This window comes from Apaloderma vittatum, unplaced genomic scaffold (assembly GCF_000703405.1).
Source record: "Apaloderma vittatum isolate BGI_N311 unplaced genomic scaffold, ASM70340v1 scaffold2863, whole genome shotgun sequence".
NCBI lineage: Eukaryota > Metazoa > Chordata > Aves > Trogoniformes > Trogonidae > Apaloderma > Apaloderma vittatum.
In genome coordinates this window covers 97,941-117,542 of record NW_009709615.1, presented here as the reverse complement: position 1 = coordinate 117,542, position 19,602 = coordinate 97,941, and the positions used below count along the sequence as shown (strand labels likewise).

The following is a 19,602-nucleotide window of genomic DNA, read 5'->3' as shown; positions in this document are numbered from 1 at the left end:
AAATCCCGAAGTGCGCCGTCGTGTTGTGACCTCTGGTAATAAATGTGTGCTAAAACCTGCTCTCCTTTGCCTGTTGTGCATCAAACGCCCGGCTCCCCAACGCGCGGGGCGGTGCGACCACGGAGCTGAGAGTGAGAAGCGCCCGGTTTGTGGTTCCGGCTTGTCAGCAGGGCAGATCAGGAAATATTTCTTTTTTCAGCAACTCGAGTATAAAATGTCGCTGAGAACAACTGCAGATACTCCTTTATCTTGGCAGGTTATGCAAGATGAGCAAGCCGAGCTGGTCGTTGTTTTGGGGATGAGCAGTGCCAGGATTTCTTTTATTTGTACCAACAGTTACTCCGCAGACCGTGAGTCTGCAGGTATCAGAAATTCTTGACAGCTGGCTCTAGCTTTGGTCCAAAACCTCACAGTTGTTTTAGGAAAATAAAACCCCCCCCACACCCCCCTGCCCCAGGAGCTGTGCTACTGTAGAAGGCAGAGACACCGGGTTTGGCAGCAATTGAAGCAACTGCACGGTAGGTTGCAGTTAACGTGGAATTGTTCTGACATGTTCGTGTACTGTTCTTCCACAGTGGTGCTTGAGAAAGACAGGCTGAAGGACTTGTTTCAAGGTAACTTCTTTTCCTGTCACACGCAGTACATGTTGACAAGCGCAGTTAAGCTTTCTGGCAGTGCTTTTATTAAATTCCTCGTTCCCTGAGCAGCATTCGAGAGCTGCGTGCGCCAGCTTAAAGCTCTTAGGGCAGAGTTGCGGGCAGGTAAGGGCTGAAGACTTCTTTCTGAACAGGCATGACTGGAACCTTTTCTGCTGGTTCGGTCAGAGCTGAGAGGCAAAAATGAAGTTTTCCCTGTTTGGTTAAAAAAGAGAGGTGCTAGGTGGGAAGATCAGCACCTCAGTGCCAGAAAGTTTAGATTGGCATGGTTTTAATTTTGATTAGAGGGGTCATCCCATGGAATAAGCTAAAATCATCCACATCCACAAGGCTGCGCTTGACATACCGTGCTCCAAAACTGGTTTCCAGTTAGCTTAAGCTGAAGATGAAGAGGTCTGGAATTAATTTCAAAACAGTATTTTGTTTATTAGGTTTTCCTCAGAGAAACAGAGGAGAAATCTAGGAAGGTGAACTAGCAAACACAGCATCGATGCTTTTTTTTATTTTGAATTGGACCAGCTCGTGCATTTGGGAAAAGGGGTTGGTTTTGCTGAAGCAACTCAGACCCTGAGAGTGTCCCAGTTTTACGTGTTCGTCAAAGATACCGCGCTCTTGTCACTTGTCTTAAGTCAACATATGTTACATGATACTATTTTGCTTCTCCGTGAAGCTGCATGAAATGACTCGGTTGCTTGTTAAGCATCTCTTCACAGGTTACTGAGATCCTGGTTACAACCACTGTTGTGTTTTCTAGCACGCAAATATGATTCCTTCCCCCTCCAGTCTTGCATCGCTTCTCCAGTTCCCAAAAGTGCTGGAAAAACATTGTTATAAAATTATCCTTGAGGTTTGTCTTCTGCTCTGGCAAGGTGCTAGGCAAGCTTTTCGGCTCCCAAGTTAAGTGTTTCTGATATGGCTTATTTGTTTATTTTTTCTTTTTTTTTATTCTCTCTGCTGTCAGTGATTCAGACCAGATAATGCTGGGAATTCTTTTAAATGTCCTCAGAATAGGAAAACAACAGAGAATAGCAGCCGTGCTGCTGGAGTTGTTAACCTTTAATCTCATCAGAGTTTTCCACTTATTTTTTTTTGATGATGCGGGCTTTTCACATCTGCTTCATTTCCACCAAACAGTAATACTTTGGATCCTGATCTGTGTAGTTAATATCACTTGCTTTGTTTTTTCTTTGGTGGTCACAAGTGAGGTTACTTTTAATTTAAGTTTAATGCAAGCAAGCCAGTTAGATTTGTATCCCTTCGTGCTGCCTGTGTGTGTTTCACAGAGGATGTCTGTTCGGATTGCCGTGGTTGTTTCCCCACCCTGCCTGCTGAGCCAGCACAGAACACCCAGTTTCTAGGGGAAAAGCACAGCTTACCAGCCAGGTTCAGGGAGTATTCACAGAAAATCAGACCGGTTCCGTTTGTGAAGCACGTAGGAGTTAAAGGGAGGTTATATTTATTGCAGTAGGACTCCATGTTATTCAGAGATGCTACGTGATCCAGTTTGGGTGTTTTAAGATTAAGAAGAGGGGGCTCAGTGGGTCACGGTATCGCTGTTTTCATTTTGAGGCTACAGCAAATCCACCCCCGTGCCTGACACCGAGTCAGCCGAGCTGCTGAAGCTGTGCTTGGGCACTGAGCTCCTCCCGACGTTTCTGGATGCACATTCCACCTTGTATAGATTATTCAGCTCGATTCCTGTGTCTCCTTCTCCCCATCGCCTTGCTCGCTTACCTGCGGTACCACAATACAACCACTCAACAGCGGGCCAGAACTGTGCTAGCCACTCTGACTGACTCCAGAATTAGATTTGTTTCGATCTCTGAACCGTAAAAGATAGCTATCACAATCTCTAATACAGAAAACATGCCAATTCATCTCCTTGCGATCTGTGAGAACAAATCTGGTGCACAGCTGAGAGGAACTGTCCTTTCTTGTCCTAGGAAAACACCCGCCCCGTGCAAAAATGGGTGATACAAGAGACATCTGCCCTCACCTGGATTCCATAGGAGAGGTGACCAGGGATGATCTGCTGCTCAAATCCAAGGTACAGCGTGTTCTGGTTGTCAGTCCTTCCCCTTTTACCCATTGTGCAGGGGTTTGCGTGTTTGATTTGGAAAGAAAATGCTGCCTGTCTCCATAGGAGAGGCAGAAACTCTTCTTCCAATGCTGACATACCCTGCACATGTCCCTAAAATTCAGCCTTTGTTGACCCCACCTGATCGGTTCCTCGCTGTCATTTTTATCCTGCTCAGATGTGTCACTTAGCTAAAATGCTGCAAAGCGGGTATTTAATTGGAAGTGTGATGTTAAGAAACGAAATACTGTGAGCTGCAGGCTGGCGAGGTTTGTCTTCTAGAGAAGTTTCCCACTCTTGAAGGACTAGGTTACTTGAAAACCAAACAAGCAAACAAACCTTCTTTTATCATGAATATGCAGGGCACTTGCCAGTCTTGTGGAGCTGTGGGACCAAATCTCTGGGCTTGTCTTCAGGTAACAATGGCTTGCTATTTGCGTGCATGATATGGCGGGACGTCTCTTTAATACCGTTTTTTTAAAAAAAGATAGTATTGTACTGCAAAGAAAAAAAGAGCAGGAGGCAAAGAGGGGTCTCACAGTAGAACTATCCACATTTTTCGATGGATTCTAAGGAATCTCCCTGAATAAAGGCTAACGCTGTCGGAATTCACCCAAATGTAACAGTTGACTCCTCAGAGGTGATTCTCTCTCCCCCGTAGCCCCAACAGGAGTTAAGGAAACGCTGGGCATTGCCTCTTGGCTGGATCCTGCCTCTGCAGGCAGATGGGAAGGGAGGCTGGAAGCGTGAGACCTGTGCAGGTGCTGCTCAGGGCAGCGAGGCAGAAAGGAACGACAAAGAGCGCGCGGGCGGGCAGGGGCATTTTATTTTCACACTGGAATGCCCAGATGTTTTGAGACTGCTCAGATGAGCTGCCCGTTGGAGCAGTTGTCTTGGAAGGCAGCCTTTATGTGGGGGCAAACCTGGTTCCAGGTTTTCCTTCTTAAGCAATTCCGATTTTCTGTTTTATTCTGGGCTCTGAATAAAAAGCAGCTTAGCAAACTGGCAAGATCAGTTCTGAAGCTGCAGCTGCTGGTGGGTTTGGAGTTGCAGACTGTTTGGTGAAGGGTCTAATTCGTTGTGCCCCTTGTACTTTTGCTCTTTTCTCTCACTAGATTGGTTGTCCTTACGTTGGTTGCGGAGAGTCCTTTGCTGACCACAGCACACTTCACGCACAGGTGAGCTTTCTCCCTGTTGTCCATCTTAGGACAGACAGAGTTGGATTTTTCCCGTTGTCTAATCCTCCTCTATTGTGTTCAGGTAGCCCAGTGCTTCAAATTCAGCTTGAGCCAGCTGTCAAATGAGATTTCATTCGTTCACCTTTTAATTTTTTTAGGCCAAAAAGCACAACCTGACGGTGAATCTGACCACTTTCCGCGTCTGGTGTTACGCCTGTGAGAGGGAGGTGTTCCTGGACCAGCGGCTGGCAGCACACGCGCAGTCGCCGCCAGTGAAGTTCACTGAACCGGTGGGTCTGTGTCACGGCGGGGCAGGGCTGAGCACTGGGCAGGACTTTTGTTTACCCCTTGCAAAACGAGCCAAGTGGTTTCCAGGCTTTTGTTAGGGTAGGAACTCTTTCACTGGAAGTGAAAAGCCTTGCCTTATAGGATCTCCCAGCACAAAGACTTCCAGGTGGCTTGAATATCCATTCTGACTTTTTTCTTTTCCAACCTTTCCTAGCCTCTTCCATGGGGCATCTGTTTCTGGGAGGAACCAGAGCAGCTGTCACGCCGGCATTCTCAGTGCACGGCCCATGGCAGCCTTAGCTGTCGGACCAGCAGCACGTGTACTTGTGCCACGGCTGCACACTCCTGCCGCCTCTCTTGCCACATGTGCTGGAAGCAGGGATGGTGCTATTGCCACTCCCTCCTTGCATTAGTGAGAAGGGTAGATGGTGCAACTGGTTCTTCTCTCTCCAGAGTGCTTTTGTCCGAAGCTGGCTTGATTTGTGTGCAACACCTATCGTTGTTCATCTTTCAAGGTAGATCTCCTCTCGCTGACGCTTATTTCTGTGTCTTTCATCTAGGATTCTCCATTGCCTGCTCACCCTCTGAAGGCTGTTCCAATTGCCGTGGCTGATGAAGGCGAATCGGAATCAGAGGATGATGATTTGAAGCCAAGAGGTAACTGCACTGAGTCGATGAAAGGGCTCTGAGGGTAACTCTGCAGTTGGTAGGACCTGCCCTGAGGGGTTCCTAGGAGCAGAGTGGGGAGGCTGCCTAGAAAGGGCTGAAGTCCCTCTGCTTTGGAGAGGACTGTAGAAAGCAGCACACCTGGAAAGTGTTTTATGCCTCTCTTGTTTGTGCTTTAGGCCTTACTGGAATGAAAAATCTTGGGAACTCCTGCTACATGAACGCAGCACTTCAGGCTCTCTCTAACTGGTAGGCATCGGGGCCTCTCAGGAGAGTCTTTACTTGACTTCACCAAAGATCAAAAGTGGCGCCTCTGATCCAAGACCTTCATGAGTCCGGTGAAGAGAAACCGGCCAGGCTAGGTGCAGAAAAAATAATGTTCATTTACGGCAACCGAAGCTTTACAGTAGGAAGCCGAGTGACTTGCCAGCTTGTGGCTACGTACAAGACTCGTGTTTAGATGGGTGCTTGAAGTAAAACTCCATCATTTCTGTTGTGACAGCAATGCATTTATCGCATGGGAAGGCACGTCACATCTCTTTATTCTCCCCAGTGATTTCATTCTAACAAGCCCTGTCCTAGAATATTCTCTAGCCATCCTGCTGAGAACTGATCTAGGATCTCTTCTGTGTACTGGGAACAGATCAGCCTTTTTCATTTGTTTCAAGTTAGGAGACAAGTCAGCATCTGGAATCGCTTCTTCCCTCGATTTAAAACCTTAAGTATCTTAAGCGTGCTTTCGAAAGGCACGCATTTAAATTTTGATAAACCTTAAATAGAAGCAGAGCAGAAACTTCTGTACACTGAATTATTCTTGCTTTTTTCTTCTAGCCCACCTCTCACACAGTTTTTTCTGGAATGTGGGGGATTGGTCCGTACGGATAAGAAACCAGCATTGTGCAAAAGTTACCAGAAGTTGGTGTCTGAGGTTTGGCATAAGAAACGGTGAGTTGCCGCTCCCTAATCTGACCCGGACAGGTTTCATAGTTACGTTAGTTCTGAAGTCTGGCATCAGCAAAGAGGAAATTTGATCTTCAGCGATAAGTGCTTGGCCTAAGGCAGTCAGCTGAAACCCTACGTAGCTGAGTACCCATATCTAAGAGATCCCATATCCTGCTACTGGTGATAAAATGGACGTGTTGATGTCAGTTACAACTTCAAAATGGAAGACTTTTTTTTTTTTAAATAGCTTCCCTGCTGGCAAAGAAGATAAATAAGAGTAAAATAATACTTGTGGCCATTTCTGAGTCTTTCAAGTGGGTTGACTGCATGATGGGATGACCTGATGAAGAGAGGGATTGATGATCTGGATGGAAAAAGCGATAGATTTATTACTGAAGAGAGTGGAAAATTCAGGTGACAGTGTGGGAAATATTTGCTATTTGTTCAAATTCCAGACCAGCTGTTAAATCAGTGTAAAATCAGGCAGCTCTGTTTAAAGACGTCTGCTCTGTGCAAACAGCTGAAAAAATTGAACTAAGGATTTAAATGGCATCGCATGCTTGTTTCATCTTAATTGTTAAGAGATAAGTATGATACTGAGCAAAAGAGAACCGTGTGGTTCTGGACGAGAAGGCTGGAGACTCTGAAGCGCTTTGAATGCCATTTTCACACTGGGTTTGATTTACCTTGTTCACCGCGTGGTCAGCTCACCCAGATTTTGAGATGCAAGTTGTGCTTCAAAATCAAACCAAGCAACTAATTGCAAACCCCTGCTCTGGAATCACTCGAGACAGTTCAAAGCACGAACAGAGTTTTAAGTTCCGTCTGCTCTCGGGAAGAGTCTCTCTGAAAGGGTAAGACTGAAGTGATCATGAGGTGTTTTCTGTCTCCTCATTTGTATGGGATCCAGCTAATAGAGGAACAGATGCCTGGGCTTTGCAGGTGCATAATTATCTTTTGCAGGTGCATAATTATCTTTTGTCCTCTTTAACTCGTTACCACACCCTGTTCTGTGCCTTATTAGCCAAGCTGGCTTCAGGCCTGATAGGAAAACTAACTTTTTTTTTCTTCTCCATATCTAAACAGCCCGAGTTACGTTGTTCCAAGCAGTCTATCCCACGGAATTAAACTTGTCAACCCCATGTTCCGAGGCTATGCACAGCAGGTGGGGCCTCAGCAAAAACGTGCCATCGTTCCAAAGGTGGTGGGGTTTTGTTTCCTCAGCCGTGCGGTGTGTTCGGAAGGAAGAGCTTGAGCTCAGGGATCATGCCTTTTCCGTGTCAGCATGAGTGATGTGGTCGAGCACTTGGGTGGGATTTAGGGAACCTGGGTTCTCCTCCAGGCTCTGCCTCTGGCTTGCTGGTACCAAATCAGTGCATTTTCGCGTTTCAGCTTTGCCACCTCTGAAATGATGATGATCACCTCCTTTATAAAGATCTTTGAGATCTATTGATACTTGCCGTCTGAGAGTTAGGTATTATGAATTCACAGCAGAGCTGAGAAACCTGGATAAATCTGTATTAAAAAGTTAAAGATAGGAATGTTCTATATTCTTTTTCCGGGGAATTACAGCAAACTAAATCTTATTTAAAGATAGTATCCTTTTTTTTTTCTTTGAAGTTTTTGTCAGCATATCTCTCGTGTTTATTCATTAGAAGAAAATGTAAAACATCAAACTATGATTAGAAAATGTACAAGAGAAGTGACAGTACATCTAAACTGTGATACTGTCAGGAAATCAAAACAGAGGATAAAAATAATGATTAATGAAAGAACTTCTGAATTTATTTTTGATGTGAAGTACGTTGGACTGGAAAACTCTGAGCTGCAAAGTTGAAAGGAAGACAGGGCAGGCTAAAAGCCAAACTTCCATAAAGTAACAGCAACATCATAATTAACTTTCTGGAGCTGTCAGAATACAATGTCATTTTCCAGCAGGTCCTTTGAAGCCAACGCATGAGCTTTTTTACTGTGTATTATGAACGTAGGAGCTTACACCTCGATTGTATAATCTTTGGTTTCTGGTTCCATTCCCTGTTTATTAAAGATTTTAATCTGCCCTCTCTAAGAGAGGAATTGCCATGAGCAGAAGTCAGCAATGATGAAATTTGTTTTGTGGGCAAGAGTCTCTTCTCCATGGCCTGCTGTCTTTGTTAGGCTTCTCCTTGTCTCTCGCCTCTTACCAGCAGTAAGCTCCTGATAAATGCGCTAACAGGGAACTACCCCTGGTTCGCAGGACACTCAGGAGTTCCTGCGGTGCCTGATGGATCAGCTTCATGAAGAACTGAAGGAACCAATTGTTGCAGAGACGAGGGATTTGGATGCCATTGACCAGGACGACAAGCGAGAGGGTGACCGGAGCCCTTCGGAGGACGAGTTCCTCTCCTGTGACTCCAGCAGTGACAGGGGTGAAGGAGATGGGCAGAGCCGGAGCACTGCGGGCGGCAGCGGCTCCCTGCCAGAGACAGAGTTGCTTATCCAGGACGAAGCAGGGAGAGGGATCTCCGAGAAAGAGAGGATGAAGGACAGAAAGTTCTCCTGTGGCCATCGGCGCAGCAACTCGGAGCAGGTGGACGAGGATGCAGACGTTGATACCACGATGATGGCAGTCGATGGAAGAGCCTCACCCGAGGGGCTGCCAGCTCCCCGTCCTGCCAGCCCATGCAGGACACCAGGTATACGCCTCTCCCAGTCGTGTCATTTGTGAGCAGACATGCTGTCCTCCTGCAGGGGGCCTTTCATAACCGGGTTACACATCCGGATTTTGCATCCAGGATTTTCCTCTGTGTCGCTGGCAGTAGTTCTGCTTTTGGGCACAGTTGCTTCTGTGTGAGCCAGAGGTGCTCAGCTGGGCTGAAGTGCTGAGTAAAGGCTACATCCAGAAGGCAGCGATAGCTGCCTCTGCCAAACCTGCAGGCACAGCATTTGTGCCTTTTCATAATTTAAGAAAAAGCTTTTGTACACGTACTTTGCTTTGTCTGATAGGCTGGCCTGGGGAGATACTCACTGTGGGAAAGGCCGGGAAGAAGGCGTTTGTTAATGTTGGACCCTGGGTTTTGTGGAGAGAAAAGGGAGCGGCAGAGTCCGTGTGTTTCTGTGTCTCAGGGGAGAGGAAAGAGCAGCAGTTAAGATGTAGGTGTAGAGTCACCTCGAGCTGAGCACATCCGATCTTTCAACACTTCTTTATATAAGAGTCTTACTCTGCCAACTGGCACTGAAGACAGCAAGGCTGTTTGTGTGCATCAGGGATACAGGAGCAAGCTGCAAAACCTAATTAGTCATAAGTGTGAAAAAATGGCAGGTTGTTGGCTTTTTGGTTTTTTTAACACTTAGTTATTAGCTGTTCAGTGTAGCTCTTTATGCACTCTTACCCGTGTGCTGAGGGGGAGCTGTGCAGGCAGGACAGGTAACAGACCCTGAACTGTGCGTATTGGGAAAGATTCTGTGCTGCAATGTGGAGCTGGGCTGCAAAGGGCTGCCTTTCGTAACTGGGCTTTTAACCAGTGCTCTTCTCCCTCCGTGTTGTCCTGAGCAGAACCTGACAATGATGCCTACGTGCGCTGCTCCTCACGCCCCTGCAGTCCAGTCCATCACGAAATGCACTCCAAGCTCTCGAGCAGCCCTCCTCGCTCCAGTCCTGCCAGGCTTGGACCTTCCTACGTGCTCAAGAAAGGTAGCGCAAAGAGGGTGTGCTGGGAGGGAAAGGAAGGAGCATGTAGAGGAGGAGAGGTTCATTGACAGAAGAGAGAAGGAAACCGTTACCATCTTGATTAACAGTTGTAAAGTGCTGATTCCCCTGGACATCAGCACTTTCTAAAATAGTTCTGGGCAAAGACCGCAGTAAACCTGTGGTAAAGTCAAGCTCGGGGGCAACAGATGCTCTAGTATGCTCTCGTATTGGAGCCCAAAATGATTTCCATGTCTGCATCTGCATGTCGTGTTTGTTATTAATAAAACGGCACAAGCTCTGTCCCTTTAGGGGGGCCTGGAGATGTGTAAACATTTGTCTGCCAGTCTTGAATTTCATAGCACGTGGGCCACAGAACTGTAAGATGATGTTACCGAGAGAGAGCCTCCTGCCTCTTGGACATCTTGGGCTCACAATTACAGAATTGAGGCTGCAGATGCCGGTCCAGCGCTGGGAGAGTTGTTAGGCTTCGGCGCGGAGCCTGGCTTCTGTTCTTACCAACCTGGTCTCTTCATCCCAAGCAAACTGCAAATGGAAATCCCTCGGCATCGTGTCATTTCTGAACACAGTGGCACGTTCTTACTGCCCACTGTCCCTGCAGCTGGGCAGTGACAGCATTCTGTCCTCAGCTGCGTCCCAGCCCCACGGCCAAGCTCAGCACAGCCACAGCTGTTCTGGCCAGATGAAGAGCGCCCTGTGTCCGTGCATGTGTGCATGGGGGAGAGGGTTTGTTATTAAACAAAACGGTGTGTTTGGCCGGTCTCTGCTGTGGAGAGTCCTCTCCAGTGAAAGACACCTGGGGAGCACACGGTAAATGTCAGTGGGGGGGGAAAAAAAAAAAGTATGAAGTACACAGGCAGGTGAGGAGTGAGAGGATTAAGTGTAAAGCTCAGAGCAAAATGTTTCAAGACCTCAGTAAAGCAGGGACTCTCTGAGGCAGGGCCAGGCTTCTAAATATGTAGTAAGAGGATGGAAACAGGATTTTCAGGAAGAAAGTTTCCGCCTGCTGAGAGCTGACACGTGTGTGCTGGTTCAGTTGGCTGCCTCCCCCTGTCCTTTACCACCCGAAGCAGCAGCTTTTCATGTCAGCTTACAGCAGGCTCCCTTCTCTCACTGGTGTGCGAGTGGCAGCTGAACATGTGGGGCAGCACTTGTCCTGAGCTCTTCTCGCCTGCCTGCAAGGCTCTACTTAGAGATGGGAGACTGAGAAAGACTTACTGCGTGATGGGTCTCTCTTGCTTGTGTTCCAGCCCAGATGCAGGCTTCTGGGAAAAAGAAGAAAGAACTTCGTTACCGCAGTGTGATCTCGGACATCTTTGATGGCTCCATTCTCAGCCTGGTGCAGTGCCTCACCTGCGACAGAGTGAGTCTCCTGGGGCCTCCCAGCCAGAGGGCACTGTCCTCTGGCCTGGAGATCTCTTCTTGGGAAATGATGCTCCTGTGTCCAGACCCTATGGGATGCAGGAGACCTGTGAAAATGTTGATGGATGGATGGAGGGAGAGGTGCGAAAAATCTGCCATGCCAAGAAGTTGTGTATCTCTGTAGGGGTCTGCATGTTTATCCGTGTTACTGAGTCTGCCTAGCAGTATCACATTAGAAAACTGATTGCAGTGCTACAAAAACCATCACAAAAGTCATCCTGCTGACAGCAGCAAAGAGTTGCTTTTACTGCCAGCTCAGGTTTCTAGCCTAGACAAAATCCAAGCTGTGATAAAAGGTGATTAAGGTCAGGCCCCAGCTCTATTACACGCACAGGAAACCCAGACCTCTTCCTCTTGGATATTTCCAGGTTTCTACGACGGTGGAGACATTCCAGGACCTGTCACTCCCAATCCCAGGGAAGGAGGACTTGGCCAAGCTGCACTCCGCCATCTACCAAAACGTGCCCGCGAAGACAGGGGCATGCGGGGACAACTACGCCTCCCAGGGCTGGATTGCTTTCATCATGGAGTACATCCGGAGGTGCGATCCCTACACACGACGTCTTTTTCTTTCTGGGGTTTGCCTGCAGTGCAGAACATCAACTGTGACCATTCCTTGGAGGACAGTATGCGATACCTCACAGATCTTGGAGACTTTTCATGTAAGCCAGCTGCTACAGCTCCTCTGGCTCTCTGGTACACCTCGAAATCTCTTGTGCAGCTGATAATCCCCCACTTATTTCTGCCTTTAGCTCAGTCTTGCCCTCCAGAGCTAATTAATTCCTGGTGCAATTTTCTAAATAGTTTCCGGTCTGAGCAGTCACGGTAGGAACATCAGCTGAGAGAAGCCATGCTTTCCCTGCTCCTCTGGGATGCTTGAGGAGCTTAGGACCTACAGCTGGAAGGAAACCCATCATCCACTTTGAGTTCTGTACACCAAAGCATCCAGCTGTTTGATGTGTAACTCTTAATCTCCTCTTTTGCAGATTTGTGGTGTCCTGTATCCCTAGCTGGTTTTGGGGTCCTGTTGTGACACTGGAGGACTGTCTTGCTGCCTTTTTTGCAGCAGATGAGTTGAAGGGTGAGTTTTCTTCAGTGGGGTCTGACAGCATGAAACAAAGGAGACCGTGGGGAGGAGTACTGCACGTGCATTTCAGAGGTGGATGAAGTCTGGAAAGCCTGTGCCAGTATTTCACGTAGAGACTGGCAGTACCAAAACTTGGCAGTTTGGCATCTCTGAACAGCAGTGAATTTCCCCACCTGCTCAGGGGTGCTGCTTTTTGATTCCGAATGCAGGTGAGAATGTTTTCAGTGAGGAGCAGATGTGGCCATTGTTTTTTTGTGAGGGCTGTGGCTCTTTAGCCTTCTTAGCGTCTTTGCTTTCTCCGTCCGCTCCAGAACCTCTAGAGGAGTTAAACAATTTGCTGTATTCACTTGTGTGGTACGCTTGTCTCTGCATTCTCTTCTTGCCCACACTTCCTGAGAGAAGGGTTGGGTTTGATCTCTTCTCACCGTGGCTTCCCCAAGAGGTTACTTAACTGGTTTGTCTGCACGGGATGGAAAAGCAGCCGTAGCAGAGCTGTGTGCTCTGAGTAACTGTAACGGCTTTCGTTTTGTCTACAGGGGACAACATGTACAGCTGTGAACGGTGTAAAAAGTAAGTTTGCGTTATCTGTATTGTTGTATTTCTGAAACTTCATTTCTCTGTACTGTTGTCAAACATTATGCTCTGCCCTCTGCCTGGACACGTCTTCTGCCAGGTGGCCTGTACAGTCTGCCTGGCCTTGTATTGGAGTCGTGGTCTTGAGAGGTCACTGAGCGCAGGCAGGAAAAGCGCTGGCAGTGGTGGGGAAAGAAAGGAAGAAGGATATGGATGGGAATGTGGCTTGGCAGCAACGGAGCTGTCGTCTTAGGAAGCAGAGGCATGACAGGGTGTTCATTCCAGGCCTTATTTGGGAAGGATGCTGCAAAAAGCCTGATTTTGTTGCTGTTGGCATTCAGGATTTGTCCTGGAGTTCAGCATAAGCAAGACCCAGCCTTACCTTTTGGCTTCCCTTTGCTTTAGAGATTACTCACACCAAGTTGTTTTTTTTTCTCCCTCAGACTGCGGAATGGAGTAAAGTACTGCAAAGTGCTCCGGCTACCAGAGGTGAGTAAAAGCACCTCGCTTCCTAGTCTTCTTTTGGCAGCCACTGAGGACATAAGGAGGCTAGAGGTAGGACAGAAACTGTGGTTTGTTTTGTGGCAAAGGCCTGTATCTAGACCAAAAGAGAATTCCCCATGCTGAGCTGATGAGCCAGCAGCATTCATGACGAACTGGTGAGGAACTCTTGCAAAGATAAGACCCACAGAGACGTGCTTTTTATCAGAATCCTTATGGCAAAACTGTGCTTTGGTGTTCTCCGTCCTTGGTTTTTTAGATTCTTTGCATCCACCTGAAACGGTTCCGGCATGAGGTGATGTATTCCTTCAAGATCAACAGCCACGTCTCCTTCCCCTTGGAAGGGCTGGATCTGCGACCTTTCCTCGCCAAGGAGTGTGTCTCCCAGATCACCACCTACGATCTCCTGTCAGTGATCTGTCACCACGGCACGGCAGGCAGTAAGTCTTTGTTCTGGGACTGCAGGAACAGGACGAGCACAGGCAGAGCAGAAACGTGTTCCAGCACTGGCCAACACCTCTCCTGGGGTGCAGAGCAGCGTGAGGCCTCCTGCTCCCTTCCCAGGCTGCTCAGCCTCTGCCCTTTGGAACAGGAACCCAGCAGCTTCTGCGGCTGTTCCAGCCTCACCACTGGGTTGGCTTAAACTGTTTTCCCTTGCTCAGTCTCACTGAGAGGCCCTTCCAAGGAAGGCGAGTCAGGGAGACAGTGCCAGGCTCCCCGGCTCCCGTTTGTGCTGCTGACGTGATCCCAGCCCTGACTTCTGTCTGCGCTCCGAATCCCAGCGCTGCCGTGTTTTCTCTGTTGCAGGTGGACATTACATCGCCTACTGCCAGAACGTCATCAACGGCCAGTGGTACGAGTTTGATGACCAGTACGTCACCGAAGTCCACGAGACCGTGGTACAGAATGCAGAAGCCTACGTCTTGTTCTACAGGTGAGCTGTGCCCCGGCCACGCCGTCCCTTGCTGGTCACAGAATACCCAGAAACGTATTTCGCAAACGGAGTTTTCAGGAATTGCTTAATTTCCTTTTTGTTTCCTGACTTAAGGAAAAGCAGTGAAGAAGCTGTGCGAGAGCGTCAGAAAGTCGTGTCCCTTGCCAGCATGAAGGAGCACAGCCTCCTCCAGTTCTACATCTCTCGAGAGTGGCTCAATAAATTCAACACCTTTGCTGAGCCTGGTCCCATCACCAATCACACCTTCCTGTGCCCTCACGGAGGTAAGGCCGGGGCCGGGAGCAGTGACTCTCGGCTGTGCCTTTGTGCTGCAGAAATAAAGCTCCAGCTGTCACCCTGACACAGCGCACGCTGCGGTGCCACCCGCCGCTTCGGCAGAAACTCCAGCCCGCTCGGGGGGAGAGGAGACAATTCCTCTGTTGTCCTGCTGATCAGAGGCCCGGAGGGATGTGTAGTGCTGGGAAACAATAGTTTCCAGTTCTCCCTTTGTTTTTTTAAAACAAACCTGTCGAAAGCAGATAAGGCAGCATTTACCCGTGTTACCCTATCAGCAAGGTTGGCCTCCAGCGTGTGTTGTGAGAACGGAGCACGCGCTGCTGAAGAGACCTGATACCACTTGTTACTGTTCTGCTTCTTCATCTGTCGTGCTGGGGAACCCTCCTGTTTGTACTGATTAGAAATAGAGGCCGTGAATTGAGAAACTTCCAAAAGTAATGAACGTTTGACTGTCTTCCAGTAGCAAATCTGGAATCAGGGAGTTCTCAACAAGGAAGATCTGTTTGTTTGTTTTTCATTTGTGTCTTTACCCAGCAGTAACGAGTTCCCTGGTTAATTTTTCCTCTTGCCTTTCCTCCACAGGGATCCCTCCTAATAAATATCATTACATCGATGACCTGGTTGTGATTCTGCCCCAAAATGTGTGGGAATATCTCTACAACAGGTGAACATGGCCATTCCATTCTTTCTCTCAATGAACTGTGGATTTTGTTTTGCACCTTGGCCAGTACTTGAGGCATAACCCTTCCCAGGGCACAGCAAGTGCTGTGGGCTGGGAAAGGTTGGTGTTTGGTAGAGCCTCTGAATCTAAACCAAAAGGAGTTATATTTGTTCCAGAGCAATTTTGTGACCCTCCCTGTGTTGAGCAGAGGCAGCACTCCCCGTTCCACTGCAGATGCAGCTCTTTCCCCAGTGTCTGGAGCAATATAAAAATCAATCTCTGCGGGATGCAGGGCTGGGAAGCATTTCCATTCCCCTGCAGTTCTCCATTCCCCCTCCTCTCTTCCTGTGCTCAGGTTTGGGGGTGGCCCTGCTGTGAACCATCTGTACGTGTGCTCCATTTGCCAAGTGGAGATCGAGGCACTTGCCAAACGCAGGAGAATTGAAATCGACACCTTCATCAAGGTTCGTATGGGAAGCATCTGGAAGCACCAGCGAAGGGCAGAGGTGGGAAACGGAGACCTGTCACAGTTAGTGGAAAACTCTCGCCCCTGTTTTCCAGAACATGATCTACAGCATGGCCAGGAGATTGACCGTGGGGTTCCCCCGTGCTAGCAGCACAGGGAGGGGCAGCTGGAACACGTTCATGCTGTGTGTGGCTGCCTGCAGGCGTGAAGTTTGAAGGCATCCTAGTCTGTTGCCTGTTCTTGGGAGCGGGAACAGGTTACGAGGAAGGTGGTGGAGATTACGTGGGGTTCTTTTGAAGAACGGCAAGGCTGCCTTACAGTTAATGGAAGGGGCTCCCCCAGATCTCAGGAGTGACTAAATCCTTCTTGCGTGACTCTCCTTTGCTTTCCCAGCTGAACAAGGCTTTCCAGGCAGAGGAGTCTCCAAGCGTCATCTACTGTATCAGCATGCAGTGGTTCCGTGAGTGGGAAGCCTTCGTCAAGGGCAAGGATAATGGTAAGAAGCCACAGACCCGACTGGTATGATTTGGGTCTCAAAGAGTTCCCACACCCGCCACTCAGACTGCCTGCAGGTCCCCAGGGGCAGGGCAGAAAACACAAGAGACGTAACCTGGGGAAATCGGCTGTATCTGGTGCCAGTGGGGAACGCAGAATGGGGGTTTTTTAACTTGTTTGTTCTCTTACAGAGCCTCCCGGACCAATCGACAACAGCAAGATCGCACTCACGAAAGCAGGTGGCCACGTGCAAGTTAAGCAGGGTAAGGCTTGTGCTTGTTCTCTTGTGTCCCTAAAAGGTGAAGGAGAACATTCCAGGGGATCCAGCTGTCCATGGCAAAGCGGTCACAGAGCAGGACAGCGCTGCAGAGGACAACAGTCCTCTGCATGTCCCTGTGCCAATTGCTCCGAGTTCTCCACTGGTGGTTGGAGGGGACGTCTTGGTGTTATGATGGATCAGCCTTTCCCTCCAAGGGCTGCCCAGGGCAAGGCCCTGCTGGCTGCGCCTCTGCTCACGGCTGTTGTCGCTTTCAGGTGCCGACTACGGGCAGATTTCCGAGGAGACGTGGATTTATTTGAGCACGCTGTATGGAGGAGGCCCAGAGATTGCCATCAGACAGAACGTCGCCCAGGTCCAAGAACTAGAAAACCTCCACGGGGAGCAGAAGATCGAAGCGGAGACGCGAGCTGTGTGATCTGTGCGGGACGGGGCAGGGGAGGTATGGCACAGATCCACCCGCGTGGGGATGGAAGGCTGGGGAATCCCGAGGAGTCAAACCTCTGCCATCGCCTGGTCCTCAAAGGTGTGTGCAGCTCCCACCACCGCCGCTGGGCACGGCAGGTTTCCTCCGCCGGCCTTTCATCTGGCTTTGAACAGGGTGGTGCTGGGCAAGACCGGGAGAAAAGCAACTTCTCTGTAATTCACCTCTGGTGCGAGGCTGCAGCCACGCTTCACTGGGATGTTTTCACCTGAACCCTCTCCCTTTTGTTTGCTTACACGGAATCAGCACACCTGGCCTGCCCCCAGTGAACTGAATATCTGCTCCTTGGCAGGTTTTGCTTTTGGCACTTTTCTTTTAACTCAAATGTATAAAGATAACAAAACACTATTTATGTTTCCAGTGGGCAGCGATGCAACTGGAGAAACCTGTGATTTGACACTGACTAAAGCCACACTGTCTCCCAGTAGTTTTGTGCTGGTGGTGCACAGCTGTCACAACTTCCTAGTTTTGCTCTTGATCCAATTCTTGCAAGTTCAGTTGCAAATCAACTGAGAAATTTCAAAGAGGTTGTTTCTTTCTCCTCTAGCCCCTACAGCCACACCTTCACGGTCCAGACTTCTTTTCTCCTTGTATCTGATTTCACGTGTTCAGCACATTTTTAGAGAACAAAGCTGGAAGATGAGTCCTCCCTCCCACTGTAATCTTTCCGCTGAAATTCCCGGCAGCTTTGCAGCCTTGGGATGCAGCCTGCTTGGTTCACAGGGGTGCTACACGAGCAGCTTAAACTCAGCTGTTGCTGGGCCAGCTCGGTTGGAGTGGGACACAGGACGGCTCCGATACAGACTTTAGGACTCTTGTTTCATAACCCGCTTCTCAGACCGGCCCTGCCATCAGCCTTGATTTGTGCCCGTGTCTGTCACAAGAAGCAGAGGGGGCAGAAGGGCGAGGAGGAGCCCGTTGGGTCACGCAGAGCCCATTTGGCTCAGGAATTCAGTGCTGGGGAGGGGGCCTGGCTGAGCAGCCCCCAAGGCTGTTGAAGCAGCTTTTTAGGAATGAGCTGCTTTCTGCAAACAAGCCTCTGCCCGTGTGCTGAGGTCATTCCAGCTTCTCAACAACGACGTTGTTTGTGTACACAGTGGCTCATTTGATGAACAGAAGGAACTTGCTCCCGCCTTGTGCTGCTGCTGACGCAGCCGTGGAGCACTCGATGGCTGGTGGCGGAGAGAGGCATGAAGACAAAACAGGCTAAACACTACGTTTCTCAGCAGGGCTATTCCTAAAAGTTCGTCTCATAAGCCAGAAAGGCAATAGTTAAATCTGTGCAAGCATTTGATGCAATTTAATGGCAGCAGAGCGAGGTGGTGGTGGCCTCTCATGGGCTGAGGAACCGACTGCGTTCACAGTGCTGGAACCAGAATGATTCCACAGGATCAAGTCTGGCCTTGGTGGCACCAGGCTCAGCGCAGGGCTGGGACCTCCAGAGCTCCTCATGTAAAAGCAAGGAGAGAAGGAAAGGCTGCTCTTTGACTTAGTGATGGAAACCGAGAAGGGATTTAGGATGGGAGAACTTGAAAAATGTGGCCTTCAGATTTATTTTATTTTTAGACCAAATGTTTGCTGCAAACAGCAACAACTTCTTTAAAAAATTTGTCTGTAAATGGTTCAGCACGTTAATTTTATTATCCTGTTTATTGGATGCTTATATATACCCAGCCAGGCCTGAGGGGAGGTCAGAGAATGAGCCACTGTTGGGATTTCTTGTTGTTTTAAGCTGTCTTTGTTAGCTACTGCAGCCACCTTCGACCCTGCTGCAGAGCCTGTAGGCCTGCATGTCTGTGTTGTCTGTGCCGTTCAGAGGATGCTGTACAGATTGTAATAACACTCCTGTGCTTAACTGTTATACTTTGTGCTGAAAACGTGTTACAATAAATACATGTGCATTCAACATGGGGCTGGCTGCTGCCTGCCTGGCGCCGCTTCCAGGGAGCCCATGGTGTTAATGAGGAAAGAACGACAAAAAAAAGATTAAAAAGAAATCCTAAGTTCCTGCTGTCAGTGACCTTGCAGTAAGCGATCCTTGCGAGCAGCCGCGAGTGTCAGTAGCCCCAGATGCCCTGAGCCGGACTGCGCTCGTTCGCAGGAGGGCGCCTGCTCCTTTCCTCTCTGCCTACGACTTCATGTTTTCATTTAACCGATTTCAGCCGAGTTTGTCTCAGAAGGCCCGTGCTGTCTGGCAGCCTGTGCTATTCGTGACCATCATGACTGCAAAAGTAACTCGCAGGGGAAGTAGCTGAAGTTTCTTTGGGCTGTTCTACATTTCTAGCAGTTTTCTGTCAGTTTGTTGTGTGGTTCAGGTGTCCTTACGGCTACAGCCCGCTGACAGGAGCGCGGCTCTGCTGCCTCGGCCCCGGGAATCGCTGTGCTCTCGCCAGCCTGTTCCCACCACCAACTGATGGAGTTGCTGACCCAGCAGGGGCTGCCTGAGGGGCTGGAGGAGGACACCAGTTCTCCGCCACGAACACTGCGTTAGCCAAAGTCTGAAGTATCCGAAGGAACAAAGCTCGAGTTGGGTTAATGAGAACGTGCAGCTTGTGCTTTAGCGACTCGAAGTCAGCCAACAAAACTTGCATCTCAAACAAACCCCGTCACCTCAGCAACTGCAGAACAGCTCCAGCGCTCCGAAGGCAGTAACAGACACCCTTCCCAAGGGAGGGGATTATTCAGTGTCTAGACTAACAGCTCGAGTGCTGCTCTGGCAAACCCATAGTTGTACTTTTCATTACCCTCTGTCCGTTAAAGCACTCAAAGCTCAGTTCTGCATCTATATTTCATTTGAAATACAAATGCAGCATTGCTCTTTGCTGCCCGCAGCAGGCACCCACAGCTGGCTTTGGGACCCGCTGCCAGTGTCAGCTGATGTTACGGCTGAACTTTTGGATCAGGTCTCTT

At 49.1% G+C, this 19,602-nt stretch overlaps 1 protein-coding gene across 1 annotated transcript; it reads left to right on the top strand.

Moving 5' to 3' along the window:
• The first annotated feature begins 2,622 nt into the window (after nucleotides 1-2,622).
• USP20 (ubiquitin specific peptidase 20) lies at nucleotides 2,623-16,626 on the top strand. The gene is made up of 23 exons (XM_009866980.1): nucleotides 2,623-2,703; nucleotides 3,096-3,149; nucleotides 3,849-3,911; nucleotides 4,070-4,201; nucleotides 4,760-4,856; nucleotides 5,045-5,114; nucleotides 5,697-5,810; nucleotides 6,894-6,972; nucleotides 8,044-8,482; nucleotides 9,343-9,480; nucleotides 10,746-10,858; nucleotides 11,286-11,458; nucleotides 11,904-11,998; nucleotides 12,541-12,574; nucleotides 13,021-13,066; nucleotides 13,338-13,518; nucleotides 13,886-14,012; nucleotides 14,127-14,296; nucleotides 14,892-14,973; nucleotides 15,326-15,434; nucleotides 15,830-15,932; nucleotides 16,123-16,194; nucleotides 16,466-16,626. The coding sequence occupies exons 1-23, from the start codon at nucleotides 2,623-2,625 to the stop codon at nucleotides 16,624-16,626; spliced, it is 2,733 nt and encodes a 910-aa protein (XP_009865282.1).
• The last annotated feature ends 2,976 nt before the right edge of the window (nucleotides 16,627-19,602 follow it).

Excerpts from the sequence above, each read along its gene's own strand:
- USP20 (XM_009866980.1), top strand. The coding sequence starts at position 2,623 with ATGGGTGATACAAGAGACATCTGCCCTCACCTGGATTCCATAGGAGAG. Across the intron at positions 5,115-5,696 it reads CTTCAGGCTCTCTCTAACTG|CCCACCTCTCACACAGTTTT; the intron begins GTAGGCATCGGG and ends TTTTTCTTCTAG. Across the intron at positions 15,933-16,122 it reads CGTCAAGGGCAAGGATAATG|AGCCTCCCGGACCAATCGAC; the intron begins GTAAGAAGCCAC and ends GTTCTCTTACAG.